General features: G+C 51.5%; 1 protein-coding gene across 7 annotated transcripts; it reads left to right on the top strand.

The window, feature by feature from the left end:
• Positions 1–56: 56 nt before the first annotated feature.
• Positions 57–18,449, top strand: KCNIP2 (potassium voltage-gated channel interacting protein 2; the record flags this gene model as incomplete). 7 transcript variants are annotated; one of them, XM_081157896.1, is made up of 10 exons in its annotated part: positions 202–415; positions 13,560–13,655; positions 14,553–14,606; positions 15,271–15,395; positions 15,805–15,874; positions 16,049–16,119; positions 16,244–16,351; positions 16,521–16,625; positions 16,774–16,836; positions 17,138–18,449. In XM_081157896.1, 10 exons carry the CDS (start codon positions 343–345, stop codon positions 17,183–17,185), a joined length of 813 nt encoding a protein of 270 aa, XP_081014022.1. The 7 variants fall into 7 exon arrangements, with proteins under 7 accessions (XP_081014021.1, XP_081014018.1, XP_081014017.1 ...); XM_081157892.1 differs by lacking the exon at positions 14,553–14,606 and having other exon boundaries at positions 64–415; XM_081157891.1 differs by lacking the exon at positions 17,138–18,449 and having other exon boundaries at positions 64–415; positions 16,774–16,893.
• Positions 18,450–21,264: the final 2,815 nt, after the last annotated feature.

Here is a 21,264-nt window from a genome sequence, read left to right as displayed (position 1 = left end):
GGGGAGCCAATCCGGGCAGCGCCAAAGGGGGGGAGGCAGCGGTGACAGCCGCGGGGAGGGGGCGGGAGGAGAGAGGCGGCTTGGCTCAGCTCGGAGCTCAGCTCTGCTCCGCCTCAGGCTCTGCGCTCACCTACTGCCCAAGCCTCCCTTCCGCTCCTGCCCCTGGACCCCTGGGTGGGTGGCCCTAGACCCTTCCTGGTACCCAGACTCTCAGTCTTAGCCCGGACACTCCTGGCCCCCAGCCCCGGCCTCGGGCTTCGCCGCCAGGGGGCGCCGTGTGAGCTCCCTTTCCCCTACCACCCGGCGCCCCCTCCCACCGAAGGGAGGGGGTCGCCGGGGGCCATGCGGGGCCAGGGTCGCAAGGAGAGTTTGTCCGATTCACGAGACCTGGACGGATCCTATGACCAGCTCACCGGTGAGTCAGTAGATCAGGGCTCGCGGGAGGGAGGGTAGCTTCCATCCCTCCAGACCCTTAAGCCTCTGACCCCGGCCAATCCCTTACCCCTCTGCCCCATTTCCAGGTACCCTACCCCGGCTGTTCTAGACTCCAGGACACTGGGCTTCAAAGCCTTGGGTCCCACGGTGGGGTAGCAGTGGGTGGGGAGAGCAGGTGGGCAGGTGGGGAGAGGCAGCAGGTGTGGGCCAGTATGACACAAGGCGAGGAGGGTTCTGGTGGGAGGTGTTACGTGCGTGAGCGCCTGTCATTCTTTGTGTGTGTCTGTGTATATGTGTGTGTGCCTCCCACAGCTGGTTGCCATGTGCCCTGGGCTTGGTGACAGCCAGGGTGAGTGTAATTGTATGTGGCTGTGGGATTGTATTATCTCAGATTTTGAGTGAGGTTGTGTTAAATACCCTGATTATACTAATGAAGTTGTTTGACCATGTGTTTCTGTTCTATGTGCAACTCTGTCCATTGAGTGTGTGATTCTCTATGAAGCGGCATGCGACTACCAGAACATGTCAGGGCTTCACTTTATGATATATGTTTCTTTGTAAGACTTTGTGAACTTCCTGGGGCAAGCATTTGTTAAAGTGGGTTGTGTTGTGTTTTGTGACTGTGAAACTGTGGGTTATATTGGCATTTGATGCTGATTGTGTACTTTCATGTGATGGTGTCTTCAGTGGGGCTCTGTGTCTACGGCCTGTCTTACCCTAGCTGCCCCTCTAGCTTCCTGGCGCAGAAGGGGATCTTTAGTATGCACCACTGCTTCCCCCACATTTTTCACAAACAGCCCAGGTGGACCCAAGGAGGGACTCCAGTGTCCAGCTATTCATCCTGGCTCCTAGGAGCAGCACTTGGCCCCTGTCCAGGGGCTTTGGTTAGTGCTGGGTCAGGTCCCTCTACCCCCGCATAAAGTACTCAAGAGATCATTCTTACAACCGAAACTCGTTCAACACCCAACCACCTTCCCAGAACTTCACCCGTACTCTGAGGAAAACACACTCTCTTGCCTCCCCTCCAGATAGAAGCTCTAAGTGTCTCCCAAACCACTTTGCTGCCCAGATATCCTCTCTCTCCCACATTGGGGAGGTATGTGAGACCAGTACATCTGTGCCTGTGCACATTCCTGGGTTTGGTAGGCAGATCCATGTGTTTGTGTGGGTGACGCCTTGTGTACATTTCCACGTACATGTATGTTTCTGTCTCTTATTGTGCAGCCTGCTTAAGAACTCCAGCAGGAAATGGGAGGAGGGAGACTGTCTCCGCTGTGTGTGAAACAAGTTGGGGAGGTGGAAGGAGGCCACAATCCTTTTCTGTCCTGAGGGGAACAGGGGAATGAGTTTAAGACTTGGGGACTGGCGAAAGGACTGGAATGTAGTGCCTTTAGAAAGTGTTTCTCCAACTCACTAACCTTGAGGAGGTCCTTGTGCCTATGCCCAGACTCCCAGAAGGGGAAGCCCTTCTACTCAGGCAGGCCCCAGATGTGCCCTAGATGTGTCTCAGGCCTGGATGGAATCCAAGGGTCCAGCTGTCTATTTCTGCTTTGTACCGTCCTCACCATCTCAGGATCCTTGAGTGTAGCGAGGGCCCAAGGGCCCTCATTAGCACCACATTAGTCAGTGTTTGCTTCCTGCTTTAATTGATTCTCCCCTTTAATGGAATCATCCCCTCCCCACTTGGCTGTTTGAATCAGGGATTGATTGGGTGAAGGTGAGGAAGCACTTGTATTAGAAGGTGCAAGAATGGAAGTGTGAATACCAGCTGTGTATGACTTTTACTTCCTCTGGGCCTCACTTTTCTCATCTGTCAAATGGGGAATACAACCTTCTGCCTGCTGCCTCCCAAGGGAAATAGAAAGGTCAAATGTTGGCAAGCATCAAGAATCATATTCCGTGTCATGAGCCTCCTCTTTGTAGATAGTTCTACACGTCTTGGAAAGAGAAATAGGACTACCAGGAGCTCTCCGATCAAAGAGGGGTTTATTTTATAGCGAGAGACAAATGGGTTGGGACGCCCCCTGTGTTAAAACGCTGGGTGCTCCAAGATGCCTGAGCAGAAGCCTGAAGGGGAGTCGTTGTCCGCGGTGCTGAAGAACGCACCGGAGCTGGGCCCTCCAAGTTCCCAAACTACCTTCCCTGTGCAGCCGGAGAAGACTTTTATGGGGAAAAAAGAAGTACGAGAGCCACCCCGCCCCGATCTAACCCCTCTGGTCTTACCAGCCTGGCAGGGCCGCTTGCGGCAGCGTGGGAAAAATCAATGATCAGCGGTGGTCCTTTCCTAGCTGGAAACAGGACTGGACAGGATGAGGAGGGAATTGGGACCTGGCTGGCCAAGGCCTGAGCTCGGGTCCCTGGGCCTGGGATCTCCAGAGTCGCGTCTGGCGATAAATATTGTTCCTCAGACTGGGGCGCCCCCGTGTGGCATTAAGGGAGCTCCGCTTGCAAAACTGAATCCATATGGGGATGTCACCAAATCAAGGGGCAAGATTTGCATGGAGTTCGGATGTGACTCTCGCCTCGTAAATGTTAAGATTTTCAGCCAAAAAATATGGGATGCCAGTCGGAGGAGTGGAATTATGTCCCTTCTGTAGGCTGTCCCAGCAGTTTGAAGGCCGGGTGGGGATGAATCCGGGAAGGGTCAGGGCCGGGACTGAGAAGGGGGCTTCTCCTGATTTGGTGGGCAGTCAGCTTAGGATGGAAAAATCTGTGAACCCGCTGGGACAGAGGGACACAGAACAGAAATAGCTATGAGAAAAAGGGGTTAGGAGCCAGGAGACAGACTAGCAGGGACACATCCCTGCCACCTCTTCTTTGCCACCCCACTACATTGGCCAGTTCCTCCTCCTCCCTTCTGCTCTCTCTCCCATTGGTCCAGGAAGTATGGAAGTGTGGGAAGTTGCCATGACAACTATGTCCTCTCACCTCTTACCCCTTCTTATCTGCCAAAATGCACAGAAAGGGAGTGACAAGCAGAGGAGAGGCTGAAGCAGGGCAATAGAAGATAAGGTTCATTGCCCCCAACTCCTTTTTCAACACCCGTGGGTGCCGCCCTTCCCTAGCAGAAATCCAGAAAATGCTCCCAAAGCAGGCTTTGAGGAGAGTGCCTGCTGCCCCGCCCCCGCCCCGCTTCTGCTTCAGCCTCAGTCTAGGAACTTTGGGGTCCAGTGCTGTAGACGCTGGGGCGAGGGCGAGTTCCCCTCGTGCGGTCTGGAAAAAACCTGGAGTGGAACGAGGCTCCGCCGTGTGAGGTCTGAGGTCCCGGGTCCTGCAGGTCCGGCCCTCCAGCTCCGCCCACTCAGGGCCCATGAGGCGGAGACCCGACCGCCCCAGGGCCTTGGGGCGGAGCTTGCCCACTGTGCTCCCAGCGGAATCATGAACCGTTGCCCCCGCAGGTGCAGGAGCCCTTTGGGGCAGGCTGCGCGATCCCTCTATCAGCTGGTGACTGGGTCGCTGTCGCCAGGTATGAGGAAGGGAGGAAAGGGCTGAACCCCTCAAAAAGTGAGTGAAGTGCGATAGGAGCCTTACAAAGGTGGGGGGGGGGAAGGGTACCTTACAGGTGGAAGGGGCGGGATCTCTTAAAAAAGGGGGTTTAAAGGGCAGTAACCCTGACAGAGTGGAGCTAGGAATAGGGTTTCTTACAGAGAAGGTGGAGGAAATAGGGGTCGTCAAAGAAGAAAAGAAAGGGGCGTCATGGTCCCTCACAATGGTGGAGGAGGGGCAGGACTTCTCATTGAGGTCAGAGGAGTGGGCCTCAAGTAGGTGAATGTAAGAGGCAAGACCCCTCACAGGGATAAAAGGAAGAAGCTTGCAGCAGAGCAGGGAAAAGGCACAGCCCTTTACTGAATTGTTTTGTTTAATGGGATTTTAAGATGATGGGTGAGTGTCCAGAGGAAAAAATTCTTAGGTAGGACTGAACCAACATGAACTCAGCTAGTGAGCTCATACATGATGGGATGGATAGACTTGTGTGGCATAAGGATTATATGTCACTGTTTTGTCTGCCTCTAGGATCTGTACTGAGGGGCTTGTGCATGCATCACTGGGATTGTGAACGCTGGGGCTGTGTGTCCCTAAGGTTGCAGATCCCTGGGGCTCTGTGACAGTGAAACTGCATGTACTTGAGTTTTATGCTTTAGAGTTGGGTTGGGGGTTCCTGAGTCACATTAAGTTAGTTGTGTAGCCCTCTTAAGGTTGTACTTTGGTGTAGGATTTGTGGAATTTATGATATGGGGATTATGGGTATTATTATAATGGCACTGCTGATATTTGTGCACACTTCCACTTGAATTTCCTTAGGACTGCCTGGTCAGGGCCCACAGAACCCAGCATCCCCTCCCCACCTGGCCTGGGGAGACTAAAACAGCCTAGCCCGGTGGCATTCTGGAATCTGTAGTTCTCTGGCTCTCTCCATGGTATCCACCTGAGTCCCTGGAGTATAGGCAGGCCTCTCCTTGCCTTGTGCTCCCCAGGAGGGGAGATGGGGCTGAGCCAGAGCCATACTTAGAAGTTGCTTGGGGAGCATGTGCCCCCCCAAGCCCACTGCTTGGGCCTGTCTGCAGTGACAGATGGCTAGAACCAGGCAGGTCCAGCTCTCAATCATAGCAGGCATGACTTCCAGGCCTCAAAATAGCCCAAAGACCTAGGAGTTCATTAATCACCTGATACAGCTGGGGGTTGCTGTATCTTCTGGCTTGGCTGGGGTACAGTGGGGCAAGGGGACAGAGAGAGAACGGCTTGGGGTTTTCACTGTCTGAGATCTTCACTGAGGAAGGAAGGATAGATGGGAAAGTGGGACAGTTACATAGGGTGGGCTCCCTCATAAGGTTTGAATGACTAAATGGTAGGAGTATCTCTGCTGAGATTTGAGAGAACCAGGGAAGGCCTACCTAATGCTTCAAGAAAGTTTTCCCTTGAACCTTCACTATGCCTTAAGTACTTCCATTAAGACTTCACTCCTTTGCCCTGGCTGGCGTGGCTTAGCTAGCTGGGTGTTGTCCCGTGTGCTGGGGGCCGCCTGTTCGATTTGGGTCAGAGCACATGCCCAGGTTGCAGGCTTGATCCCCAGTGGGGGATGTTCAGGAGGCAGCCGATCTATGTTTCTCTCTCACATTGATGTTTCTCTCTCTCTCTCTCCCTCTCCCTTCCTCTCTCTATAAAATCAATAAAAACATTAAAAAAAGAAAAGAAAAAAGACTTCACTCCTTTGAGTAAAGAGCTAAGTGGGGTGGGGATGCTAAAGGAGGACAGACCTGGGCAGGTTTCTCACAGGGCCCTGAGACTTGAGAGGTCTCTGAGTAGGGAGAAAGGAGAACCTGAGAAGCAACTCCCTCTTTTACTTCTGACAGACCCTCCCACTGGAGGTCCCACCCCCGGTTGACTTAGGACCTTGAGTCCCTGTGGTTCTGGGTCAAGGCTGGGTCAAGATCTCTGAAGGTTGAAGGTGAGAGTGAGAGAGGGAAGTGGAGGGTCAGGGACAGGACAACTGGCTTCGAGGTTGTCAATCTGTCCATCTGTGAATCAGCATCAGAGATTAGGCAGATGCTGCTGTGCTACCTCCTTCAATCCAAATAGTCTGGCTTGGCATTCAAGGCTCCATGGAATCTGACTCTTTTGGTCTTACCACTTTTAGCTCCCCTGGGTGACTAAGCTACAGTCATCCAGGATTCCTTGACACACCCACATGCATTGGAGAGACAGCCTGAGGGAGCTGGCAGATCATTGGTTCTGGTTCAAGTTTGTTTTTTTAAAAAACTATGTTTTTATTGATTTTAGAGATAGAGGAAGGGAGAGAGAGAGAGTAAGAGAGAGAGACAGAAACATCAATGATGAGAGAGTTATTGATCAGCTGCCTCCTGCACACCCTCTGCTGAGGATTGAGCCTGCAGCCTGGGCATGTGCCCTGACTGGGAATTGAACCTGTGACCTCTCCTGCATGGGATGATTAATCAACTGACCCACACAGGCCAGGGCCTGGTTCAAGTTTTGATCTATCCCTTATCATCTGTGTTGTCTTGGGAAAATCACTTCTCTGAGCCTCAATTCCTTCATCTGCAAAATAGGTATATTACTACTCACTCTGACCGTGTCAGCTATAAACACAGGAATAATAGACCCTATTAGGTTTATTATGAGGACCAAGTAAGGTAATATATCTAAAGTATCCAGGACACAAAGTGTGCTCAATAAATGATCCCTTTGTTGAGGTGTACTGTTGACATTTTAGCTATCCTTTAAGAGTCAACTCCATGTTTTGCCTGGCCTCCCACTTAGAAAGTTTTTACCATAGCTCATTTCATGGTTTGCCTAGAACTGTTTCTACCATGTAGTAGGCATGCAACAAACATTTTTTATTTAATTTATTTTTTGTTAATCCTCACCCAAGGTTTTTTTTTCCCCATTGATTTTTCAGAAAGACTGGAAGGGAAGGAGGGAGGGAGAGCGAAACATCAATGTGAGAGAGACACATCAATTGGTTGCCTCCCGCACAGGCCCCAACCAGGGCCAGGGATTGAGCTTGCAACCCAGGTACGTGCCCTTCACCAGGAATTGAACCCAGGGCCCTTTGGTCTGTGTGCTGACGTTCTAACTGCTGAGCCACACCAGCTAGAGCAACAAATATTTTTTGAATGAATAGATGGCTTGAAATTCTTTCAGTGGGCTGTCTCTCCTTGCGCCGTAGGAGTCAAAGCCCTGTTTGGTTCACCTTTGTTACATAGGCACCGGCTCAGAGCCTGGCATTCAATTTATATATGTCAAAATTTTTTAACATCCTTGCCCTTTAAGAACTTGGAATTTAGTTGAAAAAGCAGGATTGATCCAGAACTATCTGGGTTCAAATCTGCATCATTTAACTAGGTGACTTTGAGCAAGTCCCTTTATCTCTGTGGGCCTTGTTTACCTCATCAGTAAAATGGGCACAGCACTAACCATCCTGCCTACCTCATGCAGTTGTCATGGGAAGTCATTGAGAAGATAATGTTTGTGGAAATGCTTTGTGAATTGTTAAGAGCTATAGAAATGTAAGGGGGGAGTAGCATGTTATTAATAATGGTCACAAACACTTCAGCACTTACTTTGTGCCAGGAGTTATTCTATAAGTTTTCATTTTTAATTCATTTACTCCAACAAGCAAACATATGAGATGGGAAACTGAGGCACTCAGAGGTTAAGAACTTGCCCATTTAATTGCAAATTAAATTAAGTGGCAAAGCTGGGATTTGAACCCAGTCTGGCATGCTGGCCCACACTATTACCTAGCATTCTAGGCTGCCTCCTTTTCTTTCTTTTTCTTTCTTTCTTTCTTTCTTTCTTTCTTTCTTTCTTTCTTTCTTTCTTTCTTTCTTCCTTCCTTCCTTCCTTCCTTCCTTCCTTCCTTCCTTCCTTCCTTCCTTCCTTCCTTCCCTCCCTCCCTCCCTCCCTCCCTCCCTCCCTCCCTCCCTCCCTCCCTCCCTCTCTCTCTTTCTTTCTTTCAAATATCTTTATTGATTTCAGAGAGAGGAAAGGAGAGGGAGGGAGAGATAGAAACATCAAATGATGAGAGAATCATTGATCAGCTGCCTCCTGCACGCCCCTGACCGGGAATCGAACCAAGATCTCCTAGATCCTAGGTCGATGCTCAACCGCTAAGCCACGCCTGGCAGGGCTGCCTCCTTTTCTTGTTCCCACTAATAATATTACAGAATTAGGTGCTGAGTTTTGAATGCCCAACATTGAGTTTAGTAGAAATTCAGGTACCTGGGAGTCCACTGAGGGCTGGAGGCTCTGAAGGGAAGGGAATTTAAGATGCCTCCAAAGGGTAGGTAAGAACTGTAGGACAGGAGAGCAGAAGGGACGGCATTCCAGGCAGAGGGAACAGCAGGAGCAAAGGCATAGAGAAGCGCTGCGTTCGGTGTGATTGGGGGACAGTGAGGAGGCCAAACTGACTGAAAGAAAAAGGGATCTGCTGATGAGGGGGAGGGGAAGGTATTAAATGCCGGATGTGGAATTTGGACTGTGATTGGAAGATGTTTGCTGGTTTCACCTGCTAACCTGTAATCTCTAAAGTGTGAGAATCCCAAATCATTCCCTGAGTTGACTTCTTCTGGGGAGAGGGGAGGAGTAGCAGAGATCAAGCCTACCTCGGGCTACACTCCTTTCCAATCCTCCTTTCAACACCTTCCAGGGACGTTGGGTGGGGGAAAGTAAAGGGGTAAGATATGGCCTGACCCCCAGTGGTGGCCTGTGGAACTACAGACCAGTGAATCTCAAATGAAATAGTGTGACCAGCTCCCACCGAAGCCTCACCCCACAACTGGGGCTCAGACACACTCATCCGAGAGCTAGACCAGGAAGGCGGGTTCCTCTGGGGTCCATCATCCTAAACGGGACCTCCTGGGTGGGCAAGCTGTCTAAGAAGGGAGCCAGTGTAGTGTGGTGGTTTAAAGCACAGCAGGTGCAGAGTCAGAATGGTTTAAAATTGAGGCTCTGATACTTACTGATCTTGCCTCCTTTTGCCTTAGTTTCACTACCTGTAATGTGGGGATAACAGTACTGCCTTCACAAGTTTATTGTGAAAATTCAACATGATAACGTAAGTAAGCACATAGTACTCTATCTAGCACATAGTGAGTGCTCAATCACCATTAGTCAGTTGTGCAGTAACTAAGAAGCCCTAGTCTTCTGGCTCACTGGCTCTGCAGGCCTCTCCCCACCCCCTACGCTCGCCGCCACCACCACTAACTCTGAAGGAGCTGGGAAGATGGGGAGGGGCTCCAGGAATGTTACTGGTGCGGGGGTAGAAGGTGGTGCCCTTGAAGGGTTCAGATTTCTCTTCTATCCTGGGCTTCTCCATCTGCTCAATAATGGTTCCCTAGGAGCAAGCAGGGCTTTGGCAGCTCCTGGGTGAGGCCCCAGCCAGGAGGAAGGGAAGAGCACAGCCCCTCCTCCTCTCCCAAGAAGCTTGAGTCTCTTGGTCCCAAAGGCAGCCCCAATAAGAGGGTCGCGATAGGGCTAAGCAGCCTTTTTCCTGCCCAGGCTATTAGACCTAATTCTCCCTCCCTGGGCCTCAGTTTCCCTGTCTGTGGCCTGTGGGAAGAGAGTGCTTCCCCCTTCTGCACGGTCTCTATGGCAACCACGATCGATGTTGGTAGTGTCCTCCTGATGGGAGAGGTCACTGACTGCTTCCCTCTTATATTCTCATACAGTTCCAAGCAGATACAATTACACAACCACCAGAGACCTGTACTCCTAATTATAGGACACATCCATATTACCAGTCCTCAGACCCACATCCCACAATCCTACTAAAACACAGACATCTCACACTCCATACACTCAGAAATATTCCAACATACTCTCACACACACACCACAGACACCCAGGTCACATACCTCTATACACAAGACACACACCTAATAGATAGGTGCATGGTCATGTGTAAACACACAGAAGCATTGCATTCTCCATACAGTCAAACACAGGAATATACACACGAGAAAACACCCAGACATGCTTAACATTCTGGCCCATTCATCTCTTACTCAGAGTTTCTCACACACACTGCCTTTCCCTGCCTTCTCCCTAAGCACAGCTCCTCCCTCTATCCCCTCCCTTTGGCACAGAGTAGCTGCAGGGTTTCTGGGGAAAGCTGTCCTGGGGACAGCGGCAGATCTGCCTCCCTCCTCTGGCCTGGCCTGTATTCTTCTCGCCAAAGGACCTGGAGAAGATGCCAGTCCAGAGGCTGAGGCTGGGAGGTTGTGGCTGGGAGGCTAGTGGGGCAGGGGCGGGGTGAGGGAGGTGGGGAGAGGGAGGAGATCCTGGGAGGGAGAAGGGAAGTGAGCTGCAGGCGGTCCTACTCCCTTTGGGGAGCCTGAGGGGGAAGTGGTGTGAGGTGGGCTGGCCAGTGTGCTCAGTGTCAACTGGTGGGGGCCATGCCCCAGGCCCACCATGAACCTGGAAGGGCTGGAAATGGTTGCTGTGCTTGTCGTCCTCGCTCTGTTTGTCAAGGTCCTGGAGCAGTTTGGCCTCTTTGAGCCTGTCTCCTTGGAAGGTAACCCAGGTGTCTGGGCTGGTCTGGGCTGCTGGTGGAGGGACAGACGCCTGCAACATTGGGGAGGGGCTACTCTGACTTTTATGACCGGGAGCGGAGGTAAACAGGTTAGTGATGGGATAAGGAATCTCCGGGAGGTGAGGAGGGGTGCTTGGGGAACAGGACATCTGGGAGAGGTAAAGAAGGGGACTTTGGGGTGGGGCATCTGGGGGAGGTGAGAAGGGAATCTGGGGGACTGGGTATCTGAGGGAGGTGAAGAGAGAGGACCAGGGGACAAGGTGTTTGGGGAAGTGATGAGGGGTACAGCGTGGGAGGACTGGGATATGGAGAGGAGGGGAGTCTGGGAGACATGAGGAGAGGTCTGGAGATAGGCAAGGGTATCTAGGGTAGAGGAAGGAGGTTCTGGGGATCCTGAGATAACACTAGACTTCTGGGGAGCCCCAAAGGCTCTGAAGATGTGTGTGACTCCCCACACCTCCATCCTTGCAGGTGTAGGTTATGGACTGTGTATGGACTCATTGCGTGAGAGACACAGGGGGTGTGACTGTGTGTGTTTATGTGTGTGATGAGAAAGGACAAAGTGTGTGACTATGTGACCTGTGTATGTGAAAGGGATGTGATTTAATGTGTCAGAGTGACAAGGTGTGTGGCTTTGTCAGATGGTGGATGTGACTGTGCCCAAGGGGACAGGGTGTGTAGCTGAGCCTCTTTGGGTATCAGATTGTGTTTGTGGCTGTTCCCAGAGTTCCCTGAGAATATACCAGCTCTATACCCAAGACTTCTGGAGGGAGTAGGAACACTGTGAATGAGACGTTTATAGATCAGCTCTGGCAGCAGGGTGAGGGGGGTCAGATCAGGGACCCTGTCCCAAGCCCTCATTTCCTCTCAGGATCCAAGGGCAGAATGGTCTCCAGGGCCTAGACATTGGGAGGGGGAAATCAATTCTCCGTTCCACCCCAAAGTCAAGTGGGGAGAGTGATGTTGGAGATAGAGAGGAGAGCATGTTCTGCCTACCCCGGAGAGTTTTGGCCTCTCCCTCCTCTTTACACCAAGAACTGTGCAGCTTCATAGCACGGCTGTTCCCCAATTCCACCAGGGACAGGAAAACAGGCAAGAACCGTGATAGGAGGACTGAAGGGAAGAGCTAAAACGACGTGAAAGGAGCTAGGGACGAGAGGAAGGTCCATGAATTGCTTGCTCTAGTGTTCAGTAAGAGCAGAAAACTTCTAGTCCACCCTCCATTCTCTGCTGCATTTGTTGGGATGGGGTGGGTAACAGGAACTGGTCCTAGATGAACTAGGGTTTATCCAATCTTGAAAAAATGAAATCGGTTGGGCTCTAACTTGCCGCCCCCTTTAGACTATTTGGTGGGAAGAGGAGTCATCTAGGAAATCCAGTGTCCTGTAGGCTGAAGGCAGCCCCTTTCTCTTTCCACCTTCAGAGGAGCCGAGAGGGAGGAGGCTGAGTCCTGGGAGCAGGTAAGAGGATGTGTGAAGAGAGGAGGCGGTTGGAAGAGGATGGGGCTGCCCCCCACTCTGGTGGCAACTCTACCACCAGAGGCTCCGGGTGCAATCCAGCATCGGGAAACCAAAGGCCCAGCTAATGGAGCCCTGGGCCAGGGGCCAGGCCGCCATCGATCCCCCACCCTGCCCACTGCCTCCCTTCTACCTCTCCATAGCTCCTGCTGCGGAGGAGGGGAAAGGACATATTGGAGGAGGAGAAGGCCGTGACTTCTAGCAGTTACCTCCTGGGAGTAGGGCCTTGTCCTAAGGATGGAGACTGACTTGGGAGGGCAGGGCCTGTGTGGGAGCTGGGATGCCCAAGTAGCCTACAACAAAAGGAAGTTGGGCCCCTCAGTCCAGGGCCCCACAGGACCTGTGGACTCTGGCCCTGGAGTCTGGTGGTGGGTGCAGCTGGAAGACAGATGCACATGAACGTGGAGGGTCTTCTTAGGGTGCAATTAGAGCTGTAGGACGTGTGTAAATAAGGGGAAGGGAGAGGAATTGTGATCAGTGGGCTCTGGGGAGCCCCACATTACACCAAAATACTCATCTTAAGTTCTGTTATTGCCTCAAAGTTCACAATCATTTCACCTTCAAAGAGTTAACCATACTAGAAAGGACTGGGAAGGGACACTTTTAGGTGGACGAGTTTAGCTGCTGAGGAACTCTTCTATTGGCAGGAAGATTTGGTGCCTTGGAATGAGGAGTTGTAGAACAGAAAGGTGGGGTTACCCAGGACAGATGGGGGTTCTGTGGGTGAGGTGCAGTCTTAGGTACCTGGGTGCCATGGGCACATAGGTCACAATATGATAATGGGTATGTGACATGGTGACCTTGATATGTGTCCTAATATTATAAGGTTCTAGTGTGTCATTAACATATTGTGTTATGATGTCCCAGGGTCATTGTGTGCTTTTGTGTGGTTTGATCATGCTGTGTGTAAGATGGCCTGTAGAGGTCCTCAGGTATGTGTGTCTTGTTTTTCTTAGGTCACATTTGTGTGTTTGTATTAAGGAGTTTTAGGTCAGTGTGTGTGTGTGTGTGTGCGCGCGCGCGCGCGCGCGTGCGTGCACGCACACCTGTTGAAGCCTGCTTAATTAGGCCATTGGGTGTGAGTTACTGGGTATCAAGCTGTCACTGTATGGCATCCATTACTCCGTGATTTATCATTCTCTGCGTCACTATAACGCCTGTCTGTATGTGTGTGTGTGTGAGAGGTGTTCCTACCCAGGCAATCCTTGGGTTGGACATCACATCACCCTCAGAGGTCCAGCCATGACACTGAAAGCAAGGGCACTGGGCCAGCAGACACTGAAGCCAGTGCCACCTCCCCCCTCCACCCGAGCCTCCTCGCGGTCCCCAGCTGCGTCCCATTATGCAAGGTGCCCGAGCTGCCTCGGTGGGCTTTCCATGCCTCTGAAACCCACTGGGCTCCCCTAACCCAGCCCCAGCTGTCTTCGCCATCTCCCCTCAATCCTTCCCCAACACCCGCCCCTAACCGCGGTTAATTTGTGATGGTGGGAAAGGGACTGGGAACGGAGGGGCAGTGGGGGGTTAATGTGCCTTCCTGGGGTCTTCTCTCTTCTCAGGCCACCCTCCAGGGCCTACTAAAAAAGCGCTGAAGCAGCGGTTCCTCCAGCTGCTGCCCTGCTGCGGGCCCCAAGCCCTGCCCTCAGTCAGTGAAAGCAAGTGCCGCTCCAGTACTTCCGGGGGCGGGGCCCGTTGTGTGGGACCAGTGTGACAGGAGCGGGCCTGTGTGTGTGTGTGTGTGTGTGTGTGTGTGTGTGTGTGTGTGTGTGACCAATGTGTCCGCTGGTATGGTGGGCACTGGCTGGCGTGAGAGGGAGCATAGCTCAGGCTCTCAGAGGAAGACGAGTGTGGGGCGTGGTCAGTTGGGGGCGGGGCCTGAGTGTCTGTGGGCGTCGCCAGTTTGCGAAATGGGCGGGGCCTGTGTGTTTGGGCGTGGCCAGGTGCGGGGGCTGTGGCCCGAGCCTAGAACTGTGGCGGATGTGGCAGGGGCAGGGGAGGGGCGGGTCCAGGCGGCTGTGCAGGTCTGTGCGTGGCTTAGCTGGGTTAGTGTCTGCGACTATGGCCTCCTGCCCTGTCCCTGGGCATGTTTTGGTTGTTGAAATGTATGTCGCCCACGCGAATGGAGCCAGCCTTCCATCAGATGCCAGGATACTTGGATTTTCCTGTGGCAGCCTGGTTTCCAGTTGAGTGACCTCTTTTGTCTCTAGGCCTGTTTCCTCAGTTGGGCCTTGTCCATGTCATAGGATCAGACCTCATTCTGCAAGCTATAAAGACCCGTTTTGTAGTTATTTGAGAGTGTTTGTTTGATTCCGGATCCCACTTGGGGGTACATTCGGAAAAAGGACAGGCGTGAGTCCCTCAAGCCTGTGTGCGTGGGGTCCATTTCGTGTGTGTCTGTGCTTGTTCGTCACGTGTGCTTTTGCGCGCGGGGTTGGGGTGTGTGCATTGTAATACGCAGGTCTGTGAGATTTGCAGTGAGTATGAGGAGCGAGTGTGTATGTCTGCAGCTGGCCGGGTCTTCAGCTTTCTCGGTGACAGTTCGCTCCCTTCAGCATTAGCCGCCCCAGCCTCCCTACGCCCCCACAGACCCCACCCGCTGGACCCAGGTGACTTACTCTCCTGGTGGGGGTGGGAGCGGGGAGCGGGGGACTTCGGGAGCACGGAGTGGGGGCACTTGCCTGGGGACTGGATGTTGGGGGCTGGGGAGTACTGAGATGGGGCCGGGGGTGGGGTCTTGGCTAAGGCTTACTGGGGGCGGAGGTAGGGTGGAGTCTGGACGGGGCTTGGCTGGAGCTGGGCGGGGCATGGCTTAGGCATGGCTGGGGTGGGCGGGTTTTGGCGGGAGGGAAGGATTTGGGCTAGTCTAGACCGGGACTGGGCTGATCTAAATTGGTCATGGAAGGCCCAGAGCTCAGATCCTCAGATGCCTCTTCTTGAATCTGTCTTACTACTCCAACCCCTTCTGGGATGAAGATGGGCTTGGGGCTTTTCCCTCCAACCAGGGACTAAGGGCCCAGGGGCCAGCGCCGGGTTGGATCCCTGGCTCTGGGGCCAGGCCAGGCCTTGGGCCGGCCCGCTGATAGACCTCGAAGCTGACCAGCATCTTCTCTCCTTGCCTCGATGCCCTTGGATCGGGGTCCAGTGAACTGGCAGGCTGGTCTCTGGAGTCGGAGATAAGGGGGATGTATGGGTCCGTGATTTTGAAGAGGGGTCGTGGGGGCCGGGCCTGAGGCGCGGCTCTCCCTCCCCTCGCCCCGCTAACCCCCGCAGACAGCGTGGAGGATGAGTTTGAACTGTCCACCGTGTGTCACCGGCCCGAGGGTCTGGAGCAGCTGCAAGAGCAAACCAAGTTCACTCGCAAAGAGTTGCAGGTCCTGTACCGGGGCTTCAAGAACGTGAGTGCAAAGCCAGGCCAAACTGGGAGAGGGGTGGGACAGGAGGAGCCAGGCCTATCCAGGGCTTCTCAGAAAGGTGGCCAGGCTTTGGGGTGTCAGAGGGAAGGAGAGGGGGAGGGAGAACCCCTTTCCGGGCTCGGCTCCCCTCCCCCAGACTGAACTTCTAGCTAGAGTTCTAGCCTGTTTGAGATGGGGCGGATCCTGTAGACTTTCAGGTTAGTTCTGTTTTTTTATTTGTGCACCCTGAGAAGTCTTGCCTCCCATTAGAAGAGCTACACGGTGAGCCCCCTGGAGACATGAAGATTTTGTGCTTCTCTGGGAATCTCTGAGCATGGAGGGGAGGGGGGTATGGAAGGTGAGTGGAAGGGGGCGTTGTCTCTGTCCTCAGTCTGGTCTCCCCACTCCCCAGGAATGTCCCAGTGGAATTGTCAATGAGGAGAACTTCAAGCAGATTTACTCCCAGTTCTTTCCTCAAGGAGGTGAGGGGACAAGGCCTGAAAGGAAGCAGCTGTCCATCTCTAGGCTGAGTTGGGGAGAGGGTTCTGGAGGGGCTGGGAATGCCAAGTGATAAGAGGTGCTTGGGGAGCCCCATAGATGTAGGAAGTCCTCTGCTGTCTGGAGGTCAAGCTTACTGATTCCCAGTTATTCTACAGACTCCAGCACATATGCCACTTTTCTCTTCAATGCCTTTGACACCAACCATGATGGCTCAGTCAGTTTTGAGGTAAGCTGGAGGAGGTGGGCCAGGGAGGCCTGGGGCATCAGAGCCAGAATTTCTAGGTCAAACCCAGAGAAGAGGTTGAGTGAAGGGCATCTGAAGACATATTTCCCCCTTTCCTCATTCCCAGGACTTTGTGGCTGGTTTGTCAGTGATTCTTCGGGGAACCATAGATGACAGGCTGAACTGGGCCTTCAACCTGTATGACCTCAACAAGGATGGCTGCATCACCAAGGAGGTGTGCAGGGCAACTGAAGAGCTGGAGGGGAGGTGTAAAAGGCCTATAGGGAGGAAATGTGACCCACATATGCATCACCAACAGGGTGATGCTTACCCTAGGCCCTAGGCCTCCTGGTTTGGAGGCTGCAGGCTCTGAGGAGGGATCATTTTCTTTCTTGGCCTAACAGGAGATGCTTGATATCATGAAGTCCATCTATGACATGATGGGCAAGTATACATATCCTGCACTCCGGGAGGAGGCCCCAAGGGAACATGTGGAGAGCTTCTTCCAGGTGCTTGGGACTGGGTGGGCTGGCTGGCTGGCTGGAGGGTCCTGGAGTGAAGGGGAGAAGGTGAGGTCCCAGTAGGGAACTTACCTGAATTCTACCTGCCTCTCTCCTGCCACCCCTCCTGTTCTCCCTCCCAACTATCTTTTTGCAGAAGATGGACAGGAACAAGGATGGTGTGGTGACCATTGAGGAATTCATTGAGTCTTGTCAAAAGGTACAGGTCCCCACCCTCCACATTTCCCTGGTCTGGGCTCAGGGCCTAATTCAATGATATAGGAGAAGGCTCCTTTGGGCAGAGTGTCATGTCCTTAACTCACCCCCACTCCCAATCCTGTTCCTTCACAACTAGGGGAGGCCTGTCATTCTTCACCTCTGGTCTCTCTGGGCGTCTCCTTCCTTGTTGCCTCTCTGTGTCCCTGAATATCCCCATTTATGACTCAATGTCTCTCTCCCTGTCTCTGACAAGCTATTTTTCTTTCTCTCTCCAACCTGCCTCTCTCACACCGTGGCTACAGGATGAGAACATCATGAGGTCCATGCAGCTCTTTGACAATGTCATCTAGCTCCCTAGGACAGCGAGTCCGTTGTCCTGGGGGAACCATGCTCTAGCCCTAGTCCAGCTGGACCTCACCCTTCTCTCCCAGCTCTGTCCTCATCCTAGCCCTGCCCGAGGGCCTGTAGGAACCCAAGAGCCTGAGGATTCAGTGGTTCAGATCGTTGGAGCAGAAGGGGCCAGGGAGTGGGCAGAGCGTGTGAGCTCCCAACAGCTCCCACTCCCTTCCTGACACTCAGTGCTGAGGGTGCCCCTGCTACAGGAATTAAGTGGTTCTCCGCCTCCCACCTCTGCTCTAGAAACAACAACTCTAGACAAAATTTCTCCGGCTATGGTGCTTCCCCAATTCCTGAGCTCATAAACATTTTTCCTAAGATTCCCTTCTCAGAGAGGCTGCTCTGTCCTTGGCACTAATTGGCCTTTCAGACCACGGCCTTTGAGAGCTCTATAGGAGAGGAATAAGAATGTAAAGGGAGAAATCTTGGGCTTGAGCTAGTGGTTAAATCCTAGGAGGTAGCTGGAGTGAAGAGCAGAAAGGCCTAGAGATTGTGAGAGCTAAGGCGTGCCAGGCCATCACTCTGAGCTCCACAGGTCTGCCACCAAGCCATCAGAATATGAGTTTCCAGGCTCTTCAGAAGACCTTGTCTCCTTGGAAATGCCCAGAAATTTTCCATACACTGTTCAGTATCCCAAGAGAGCCTGGGATCATGAAATCTGGCTCATCCCTAGAATTTTTTCCTCTCCTTCCTTCCTGTTTGTATGGTGGCAGCAGGAGAATGTGGGTGGGAGATGTCCTGGCTGATTCCTGCCAAAGGTTCAGCCTACCAGCATGGAGTGAGTCAGGGGCCATCCAGTTGATACATTAGAAGAAAAGGGAAGGAGGGAAGCAGGCACAGCATCTGAACCCAGTGTGGGGGCATTCATTAGAATCTTTAATCTACCCAAGCTTTATTTCAACCCCCCACATAGCCTCCTCAATTCCCACCTAGGGTCTCCTCTTTGCTCTCGTCAATCTACACAGAGATGTTGCCTGAACACACCTAGAAGGCAGGAATCATAGGATCCAGGTCCCACGTCATCATCAGCACCCCTGCCATGCTGCCACTCCTTAATATACTCTGCTTGTCCCATTAGCCAGGATCTGAGGGTAAGGGCCCCCAGGAAGCTCCCTTTCTCATCAGAATACTTGTTGACTGCTTTGCATTTTTGGCTCCTCTGTATATTTTGTAAAATAAGACATCAGATCCAATAAAACACAATGGCTATGCACAGGCTCCTGTCTCTGCCTTTTTGTCCCTCCTACTCCACACATACGTCACAACCGCTAATGCATGCACTTGCAGCCTTTTAGATCCCAAAGAAAGTGCCTTTCTTTCCCATAAATTTAGTCAACCCTTGGCAGGAGACCAAGGCACAGGTTCTGTAAGGAAACCTACCTGACCTCAGAGAAGCACCCACATGAATCTCTCCCCTTACAGGAGACAAAGAAGAGACAGGATATTGATGTCTTGAAGACTGGCCAAACCAGCTGTCTTTTGTCTAGACATCATTACAAGTTGAATCAAGAATTTCTAATTTACAGACATCAGTTAATCTCAAAGTGTTTTCTTTTTAAAAAATATATCTTTATTGATTTCAGAGAGAGGAAGGGAGAGGGAGAGAGTTGAAACATCAATGATGAGAGTCGTCATTAATTGGCTGCCTCCTGCACGCCCCCAACTGGGGATAGAGCCTGCAACCCGGGCATGTGCCCTGACTGGGAATCGATCCATGATCTCCTCGATCCTAGGTCGATGCTCAACCGCTGAGCCATGCCCTGGTGGGCTCAAAGTGTTTTCTTTTGAGGGGGAGAATTCCCTTTAGTTTCTAATGAAAATTTTACTTTGTAAACATCCCAACTTTGCCTCCAATATGGACATACATCTGTGTCTAGTCTCCAGCCAAGAATAATGGGGGATCAGATGGAGTGTACCCAGAGCAGGTTACCATGGAGCAGGTGACACTAGGGTAATAGAGACTTCTTGTGTGGGACGGGAACCTTTGTTTTGTTCATGGAGAGGTAGCCACAAATGGTAGGTTCCTCCTGTCCTTTCTCTAGGGCACCATCATACGGTGACTAAGCTTAACCAACCACAGAAGGGGGATCAGGCCTTCTATTACAGTACACACTGACCAGGTCAAGGGAGGGGTATGGCGCCCAAGAAACAAATACTTCCAGAGTGCATCATTTGGTCATCTGTCCCAGCTCACATCATACAATTATCTGATCCTTAGGCCCTTGGGTTTCTTTGGGTCACAAACCCTCTGAAGGATCTGATGAAAGCTATGGGCCCACTGTCCAGAAAGAAAAAGATGCACACTTTTCTATTTATTTTTGTATCCCGGAAGCCCACCCATGGGAGGCCTTCCATTGCACAGAAGAGGAAATAGGCACATTTATAGGAGAACTGAGACTAGACCCAGTCCACTAAGTCTCTGTTCAGGGTGGCCTCGTAGCACAGTAGAGATTTGTGGGTGAAAGACGGACACTGTGCATGTCATGCATAATCTAAACAAGGTGATGCTGACAGGCTTTCATGGTTGCCTGTACTTTTCCTTCAATGGTGCTTCTCAGTTTGTAACTATATATTTATTTGAGTGACTATTTGTCTACTTTGATACACTGTAAGCTTCTGAGGGCTCCTTGAGTGAGTTAGGTTTTCCCCCCTCAAAATCTTATCCTCGAGGCCTGGCAAGTAATAGGCACTCAATAATTGTATGATTGGATGAATAAGCATGGCGAGTGTGTGTATATAACTGGGTAGATATGGAGACATTCTCTGTATTTTAGGGTAGATCCAAGTTTAAGAGAAATTGAAATCTGATGCTGAGAATTTCTAGTTAAATAGGAAGTATCTCAGAGCCAGGGCACACAAATGTGGACCAGAAAAAAACAGGTTGGCATTCTGATTTTTTTCTGGCCATTGGTTGTACTCTGAATGTTGTCAGTTGCTTCATCCTTTCTTGCCTTCCAGTATTTTATATTTCCTGGTTTTCCTCTCACATTTCTGGCTGCCCCGTCTTACCCCTCCCCTGCAGACTCATCCTTCTCAACTAGAATTCTAAACACTGGGCCCCACAGCTCAGACCTGAGCCTCTTCTCTAAATCACATTCAACCCTGTGGCTTAAATACCATCTATAAGCAGAGGACTCCTAAGTTTATAGCTCCAGAATTGCCTGAGCTCCAAGACCCATATATCCAATTGCCTATTCAAAATATTCATGTGGACCTGTAATGGTCAAACTTAACATGTTTAAAACGGAGCTTTGATTCATGCCTTCCCAGTCTTCCCCTTTTCAATAAATGACACCATCCACCTAGTTGCTCAGGTCAAAACTTAGAAGTCTTCATTTCTTCCTCTCCCTCGCTCTCCCTCTTACCCCTCTTTAATCAATCACCAATTCCACCACCAAAGGTACGCCACCTCTCTATCTCCACTGCTGTTCCCTAGTTGAAACCACTGTCATTACTCACTTGCATTACTACTCATTCTTCCACCTAAAGTAGCCCCTCCTTATTGTGGTTACTTTTTATCACATTCCTCAATTTCTTCCCTTCATATTACTTATCACAAGCTGAGTTCCTGTGTTTGCATTGAATTTATTATGGTCTGTTTCCTCAACTAGAATGTATACTTTGTGAGAGCAGGGCCCTATTTCATTTATTCCACAAATATTTATCATAGGCCTATTCAACTTTGGTTCCTATTATAGGTGTGGTATGGAGAGAAAGTATGTGGCAAGAGCTGTCCTTCAAATTTGAGAGGTACAGATATGGAAGGTGGATCTTGCCTGGGCCACAGAACCCAGAGTCTGGACTGTGGAGGGTAGATGAAACTGTGGCTGCTGACTTGCTAGCAGATGCCATGGTGTGAGGTATGAGGCAAAGAGGAAAGTGTCATGAAACTAAGGGCCGGGGCCAGCTGGAATGACAGCCTCCTGATCTCCCAAGTGATCACAGTATCCAGTGAAGCTGCTTATGACCCCCAATTGTCATCACAGGAAGTCCCCTAAGAAAATGCTTGTCCTTAACCCCAATCTCAACATTC

Source organism: Miniopterus schreibersii (assembly GCF_964146895.1).
Source record: "Miniopterus schreibersii genome assembly, chromosome: 14".
Taxonomy (NCBI): domain Eukaryota; kingdom Metazoa; phylum Chordata; class Mammalia; order Chiroptera; family Miniopteridae; genus Miniopterus; species Miniopterus schreibersii.
This window is presented reverse-complemented; position numbering and strand designations above follow the sequence as displayed.